Consider the following 6,713-nt stretch of genomic DNA (forward strand, 5'->3'; position numbering starts at 1 on the left):
TGACAAAATATTACTATTTTATAAATTAAATTTGATAGTTTATGTATGATATGATATTTATATTTTAATTATCTATTTTAAATTAGTTTAAATCAATATTTAAACTTCTATTGTTGGATCAAATTTGAGACTTAAGAGTTGGGATTTAAATCCCAAAAACTTTCATTTTCTCCTCACTTTTCATTTCTCACTCTCTCCTTCTCATTCAGCAGCCATGCCTTCCCTCTCTCTCACCTGATCTCCTCCCTCAAGCAGCCCAGCACCACCATGTGACGTCACCAACCACTTTACCGGCTTCCCCTCACGCCGGCGACCAAACCCCACTGTCAAAGCCCCTTGGCAGCTCCTCCTTTAGCCGCACGCGAGCAGCCTGAAATGGGTCTCAACGCAAGGATTCTCCTCTCCACCCTTGCGCCACCGCGACTCAGCCCCAGCTCCACCAAGCACCACCACCTAGTTTCCCTCACGTTGTAGATCACTTCCATGGAACCCACTACTTGTAGCTCCTCTCTAACCCCACCCACGCAGCCCCTCTACATGCACGAGTTTCTTCCTATAGTGTCGTCGTTAGCCAACCCCACGCCACCTCACCGCCATGATGGCCTAGATCTGCCGCCTACAGCCCACGATGCCACCACCAACCTTCCACAGCACCTCCCTTGCCCCTCTATGCCCAGCCAAGCCTCTACCTCTCCCTTACTTTGATTTTATAAATTTGTACAATTAGTATGATTTTGTGATCATCCTACGGTGATTTTGAGATGATTTATGGTGAGGTTGGTCTATGTTTGCTATGATTGCTGTAGAGTTGTACAAATCAGGGACATAAGTGAAAGAAAGAAGTATACATTGTTCATTCATGTTCATCAATCGATAGATTCTTTTAAGTATAAAGAGATATTGAGGTTGGGACCACATTGATAAAAAGCCCAATCCAAGTTTAATAAAAAGTATTGTTATATCTATAAAGGAATTACACAAAAACAATCTTATAAATTAATGACTTCATTTGATCCATTAGATCTACTTTACAATAAAAATAATTTTATAATCTGACGAACTAAATCAAGTCACATCAATCTGTGGAATTACTTTTGTGTAATCCCTTTGTCACATCGGTTTGTTGAATTATTTTTATATAATCTCTTTGTCACATCAGTTTGTAAAATTACTTTTATATAATTCCTTTATGATTAGAGTATTTCCCTTAATCAAAAGACTCTTGTTTCAAGTGACCAGAATAAACCGAAACGTGAGTCCCACCCAGAACTTGAAACAAGATTTGGGGGAAACCAGAATAGCAAAATATATCGTTCGTTTTAGGTTCGAACAAATCACCTATCCAAGTGATATTTTATGAAGAAAAGTAACATTACTTCATTGCATCTAATTCTAAACACGTTTCTTAAAAAAAAAAAAAAAAAAAAAAAATTCTAAACACGAATAAAAAAAAAGAGATTCAATTGTACAAATCTAAAAATTAACAACACCTAACAGCCTCACAATGATCAATTTATAACAAAGAACCCAAGATTAGAAATAATCTGATTGGTCCCTGCCCGATACGTACATCCCATTCCAATAAGAAAGACAACTAGTCCACAAAGAGATTCAATAAAAACTACCCCAGAAAGTAATGTGGCGTGATGTGGTACTTTAAATTATAAAAATTTATTTAGTGTAAAACAAATATGATGTATCATATCATGACATATCTATTTGTGAAATAGCTTTTTGTGAATCTCTCTTTGTGAATGTAGCATTCTATTCCAATAATGAGCCATGAAAAATAAAAAAACCTTCACTGTGAAGTTTATCATCAAACTTTCACAAAAACGGGAACCTTCACCTGTGCCTAGGGATGAAAGGAAAGGGTAGGAATAACCGTGGGATCAGCCTGAAATGAGAACCTTTTCAATATTGTCAGGGTACATGTACATGTTTTTACAAACATAGATGATTGTTTTTCGCTACAAATTCAACATAGAATGCATAGCTACACGAGAAACGTAATGTCAACAACAAGAGCAAAGTGTAATTGCAGGGTCAATATTTGAACCTCTAGTCTATGCTTTCCTTCCTCTCAATACTTGACCTGCTGAGTACAAGTACGCCAATTATGATGAGCAGGGCACCTGCAAACCACTACCAGACAAACCTTTTCATCAGAACATGAACAATTTAAGCGCCTTAGGCTTGCTAAAACCAAATTATCTCTCTTAGTGTTGCACTTAATGTTCTTCAAAAGAATAAACCAAATAAGAAGAATAATCAAAATATGAATTGACAATCACTAATTAATATTATTAATCTCCGACCAGAGAAAAGCAACTATTAGCTAGAGTTGGCAAGTCCACTTTTCAGCACTGGTTCCAAAACTGCAGTAAGATGAAAACTCGGCCATCTTAGGGGAGGTTTGGATACAAAATGGCTTTTAACTCATCTTATCTAATTATTACAATTTTTTACACAAAATATAATAAATAATTCAACTTTTTAAAATCTTAAAATAATAATAATATTCTAACAATATTTTATTCAATTTTTAACTTTCATATCAATTAATCTCAACTCACTACCTCAACTTTCAGGTAATCATCAATCACCACAGTGATATGATTTTGGACTGCGGCCAAAATGCCAAGCGCCATCCAGGCATAACATGAGAGAACCCCAAATGGGGTGAACACCAAGGTCTCTAGCAGCATAATATTGTAGAAAGAGAATATTAAAATAAACGATTGGCTTAAATGCATTCTCATATGATAACTGTTCATTGACAATACTGGATGTCACCTCTTTTTGAATGGGAAATCGATAGATATGGCAACTACATGGATACCTAAGGCAATCCAACCTTTCTCCTGGTATAGGAGCTCTGTTCTTCATTAATTCTCTTTCATCTAGCTACTCTGAATCGTGATACTAGACAACTCAAACTCTGGTTTTCACAAATAATCAAGTACCTACTTTCCTTGCACCAGGACTTTCTTTTCCCCTTTGGGCATCAGGACTGTTCTTGCTTTCAGAAACTAGCACTGGATGTATATCAACAGGAACTAAAATAGAAACCCAGAGACTCTTTGAAAACCAATTTTTTATCAGGGCGGCCATAATTCATATTTTTTTTCATATTTAATAGATTTACCTGAAATGACAATGCCTCCTCGAACAAGAAAAATCCAGCTAGACCAGAAAAGAGGAAATTGGTAGCAAAGTTTGTTACCGTAGCTTGTAGAGAAGAGAGAGCTTTAAGGCTGTTGACATAACATCCCCACATCGTCGCATTGAATAATATGACCATGGAAAATCTAACAAACTGTACGGAAATAAGAAATGGGTCAGATATGAGATATCAATGCAAGAATGAAAAAATAGAACAAAGAAAAAAGGCAAAATTAATCGTCGTATGATATCAGTATCAACATTGGGTAATATTAAAGAACAAAAGGTGAAAAAGTTTGCAAGCGACAGTCTCACATTATTGTCTAACTAATGTTTGCAAGAATTAGTTTGACAGAAAACCCGTTCTTCTTGTGTGTAAGATTAGTGAGTCCCACACTCACGGGGATGAAATTGATTCGATTTTTTAAGATTGTGAGTGGTCTTCAAGAGGCATATTCCAAGTAATGGAAGATGAAATGAACATGTCTATATTACGCAGGCGCCCTGGGAGAACTGTAAAGTGTTTGTGCTAACCCTGTGTGTTCTAAACGGTGAATCTGTCCCTCGTCTTTGGCCTTCTGTTGCTGTTACTGCCCAATTTGTGTTTGTTGATTTGTCTCCCTTATTTACCCACGTGATTTGCTAGTCTAAACCATTCGGCAAATGAGATCAAACATAAAATTGGCACTGCAAGGAATGAGTTAATACTGGATGAAAAACGTACTATATAGTATAAACAACCAGAATGATGAATGAACGCACCTGAGAGGTGAAGAGCTTTGCGGAAATGGCAGCAAGAGCAGCCGTAACTCCGGCTAAGATTGCCCAGGCGTAGCCCTTCCTCTCTCTAGCCTCCATCACAGTATCAGATTCAGATGCGAGGTGGCCTTCTTTCTTCAAACCTCCCTCGTCCGATCTTGGCAAAGGTGGATACCGGGTTCGATACTGCCGGTTATTCTTTCCCCACTTTTTTTTGGTTGGGGCGAGGGAACTGGTTTTTTCTGGTTTTTTATTGACACCTATTGTTCGGAGTCTGGACTAGATCTCGTAACTCGTTCACTTTTACAAATTTTTTCGATTAATTTAATTTAATTATTATAATTTTTTTTTAAAATATTTATATAAAATAAAATAAAAAATTTAATTTTTTTAAATAAAATATATAAATTATATTTTAATAATATTTTATTCAATTATCAACTTTTATCTTAATTCATTTTATAATTAAGGTCTCGTTTATTTTTACAGATGAAATGAATTAAAATTAAAATTAAAATTTAAATAAAATTTTATTATAATATTATTTTTATTTTAAAATTTTAAAAAATTGAATTGTTTATTTTATGTAAAAATTTGAAAAAATTATACTGATTAGATAAGATGAGATGATATGAATTAAGAGAAATTATAAAAATAAACTAGACCTAAGAGAGTAAGGCATCACAAAGAAAAACTTTAAATAACTACACTAAAGTTGTGTTTGATTGTTTAACTAAACTTAATTCATCTTAATTTATCTCAAATTAATTATTAATGAGATCCATTATTTTTTCAATTCTTCATATAAAAATTAAATTTAGCTCTATCTATTTTATATATTTCAATCTAAAAGGTTAAATTATTCTCAACTTAAAAAAATTAAATTAATCTCAATTACGTTTATTACTTTAAATGACCATTAAATTATTAATCTAACCATTGAGATAAATCAAACGTATAAATTTATGTTTGAAGATAGAATATTTTTATAAAATAATAATTTTAATTTATTTTTTTAAGGAAAAATAATAATTTTATTAGAAACACACGCTGGAAATCCTCATCTCATAAAGGGGAACCAATTGCAGACAAGCTTGCACACTAGAGACCAATCAGAGTGTATCACACGGATCGATGCCTTTTGCCCGTTGAGTTCACGTTCCCCCTCTAAACCCGCTCATATAAAAGCTCGTGCTTGTTCGCATCCATCACAAAACCCAGAGCCCATCTATTACTCTTATCGTTTTTGTGCTTCTGATAGGTACGACGTAAGAACCCTATTTCTCGTTGTCGTCCTCCACCTCCTTTCGTGATCTAGATATTTCTTTCTGGCTTTTGTGTTCGAAGTTGATTTCTTAATTTATCGGCTTTAATTAGAGCCGTTCGTTTTAAAATACGCAAAATCTTTTTGTTCTGTGCCTCCCATCTGAAGAGTTATGGCTCGTACGAAGCAGACTGCTCGCAAATCCACCGGTGGAAAGGCTCCGAGGAAGCAGCTCGCCACAAAGGTTTGTTTCTCCGAACTTTCAAGCGACAATATTTGAAACCGAACGAAATTTTGTTTCCGGAAAACTATATTTTTCCATTATTTTGGAGTCCGTTTCTAAACTTTTCTTCGGTTGATTATGTCAAGGCTGCAAGGAAATCGGCACCCACTACCGGTGGAGTCAAGAAACCTCACCGTTATCGCCCCGGAACTGTTGCCCTTCGGTAATTACTTATATGAACACCTAGTTTTATTTTATTTCTATTTTGATGTCATTCATTATATTTACGAACCCTGATATATCATTATCATATATTTGAAACAGTGAAATTCGTAAGTACCAGAAGAGTACCGAGCTTTTAATCCGCAAATTGCCTTTCCAACGCCTCGTTCGTGAAATTGCTCAAGACTTCAAGGTTCGTAATCATGATTAGCTCCCGAGAAACTTCTGGGATGTCACTTTTATTTTCTTCTGATTTCTTCAAGGAAATTGAGAAATCGGTTTTTGTGAATTTGTACTCCACAGACGGACTTGAGGTTCCAGAGTCATGCGGTTCTGGCGCTTCAGGAGGCTGCAGAGGCTTACCTGGTGGGTCTCTTCGAGGACACCAACTTGTGCGCCATCCATGCTAAGAGGGTGACCATTATGCCTAAAGATATCCAGCTCGCTAGGAGGATCCGTGGCGAGCGTGCTTAATTGGATTTTGGAGCCCGATGTTTGCGTATTAGATTTTGCACTTATTAGGCCGTGCTTACTTCTTTTGATATTGTACAGTAGTCAAAGATTAGGAAAATTAGCCAGTTTCTGAGGCCCGCAATACTATATGAATTTGGTTTCTTGAACATTTATTTGCGGTGCTTCCCTTTGTGGTTCGTGTGAAGTGTTTTCAGCACTTGCACGATCATGTTGTGTTGCCATCGTCATTGCATGGGTCATGGCTTGTGGTTGATAGCTTTGCTTTTTGTGTTTACTTAGCGATCAATAAGTTGTTATTCCGTGTTATGGGGTTATTCATTTACCTAGAAACCTCTATGAAAGTGCTTTCACGCCAAGTCCCCCATTATAATACAATCTCCATGCTTGCCGATTGATGTGGTTGTACATTTACGGTGCAACTTGGTTTGGGTATTTGTCCTCTTTTAGTAGGCGTTTTGATTTGTTTATTGTGAAGTTTAATCGCGAATTCGGGAATTATCAAGTTGTTTCTGAATGTTGATAACTGATAAAGAGGAAGGGTCGAAGGATTGGAAAAAAAAAACAGAGAGTTCAAGAGAAAAACTTAGAAACGGTGTGAGGTCCTCA

General features: G+C 35.9%; 2 protein-coding genes across 2 annotated transcripts; one reads left to right on the plus strand and one right to left on the minus strand.

The window, feature by feature from the left end:
* Nucleotides 1–1,892: 1,892 nt before the first annotated feature.
* Nucleotides 1,893–4,177, minus strand: LOC108991380. Its single transcript, XM_018965607.2, has 3 exons — nucleotides 3,928–4,177; nucleotides 3,149–3,319; nucleotides 1,893–2,145 (listed from the first exon to the last, which is right to left on the minus strand). Exons 1-3 carry the CDS (start codon nucleotides 4,021–4,023, stop codon nucleotides 2,062–2,064), a joined length of 351 nt encoding a protein of 116 aa, XP_018821152.1. The 5' UTR covers nucleotides 4,024–4,177; the 3' UTR covers nucleotides 1,893–2,061.
* A 945-nt stretch (nucleotides 4,178–5,122) lies between these two features.
* On the plus strand, nucleotides 5,123–6,512 carry LOC108991379 (histone H3.3). The gene is made up of 4 exons (XM_018965606.2): nucleotides 5,123–5,432; nucleotides 5,558–5,634; nucleotides 5,736–5,826; nucleotides 5,937–6,512. Exons 1-4 carry the CDS (start codon nucleotides 5,361–5,363, stop codon nucleotides 6,105–6,107), a joined length of 411 nt encoding a protein of 136 aa, XP_018821151.1. The 5' UTR covers nucleotides 5,123–5,360; the 3' UTR covers nucleotides 6,108–6,512.
* The last annotated feature ends 201 nt before the right edge of the window (nucleotides 6,513–6,713 follow it).

Source organism: Juglans regia, chromosome 11, assembly GCF_001411555.2.
Source record: "Juglans regia cultivar Chandler chromosome 11, Walnut 2.0, whole genome shotgun sequence".
In the NCBI taxonomy this organism is placed as follows: Eukaryota; Viridiplantae; Streptophyta; class Magnoliopsida; order Fagales; family Juglandaceae; genus Juglans; species Juglans regia.

Bases quoted from the DNA above. Each gene is read 5' to 3' on its own strand.
- LOC108991379 (XM_018965606.2), top strand. From the start codon at position 5,361: ATGGCTCGTACGAAGCAGACTGCTCGCAAATCCACCGGTGGAAAGGCT. The intron at 5,433-5,557 runs GTTTGTTTCTCC...GATTATGTCAAG, and splicing joins GGAAGCAGCTCGCCACAAAG to GCTGCAAGGAAATCGGCACC. The intron at 5,827-5,936 runs GTTCGTAATCAT...TGTACTCCACAG, and splicing joins AAATTGCTCAAGACTTCAAG to ACGGACTTGAGGTTCCAGAG.
- LOC108991380 (XM_018965607.2), bottom strand. From the start codon at position 4,023: ATGGAGGCTAGAGAGAGGAAGGGCTACGCCTGGGCAATCTTAGCCGGA. The intron at 3,320-3,927 runs GTGCGTTCATTC...ATTTCCGTACAG, and splicing joins CAAAGCTCTTCACCTCTCAG to TTTGTTAGATTTTCCATGGT. The intron at 2,146-3,148 runs GTAAATCTATTA...TTTGTCTGGTAG, and splicing joins AGGAGGCATTGTCATTTCAG to TGGTTTGCAGGTGCCCTGCT.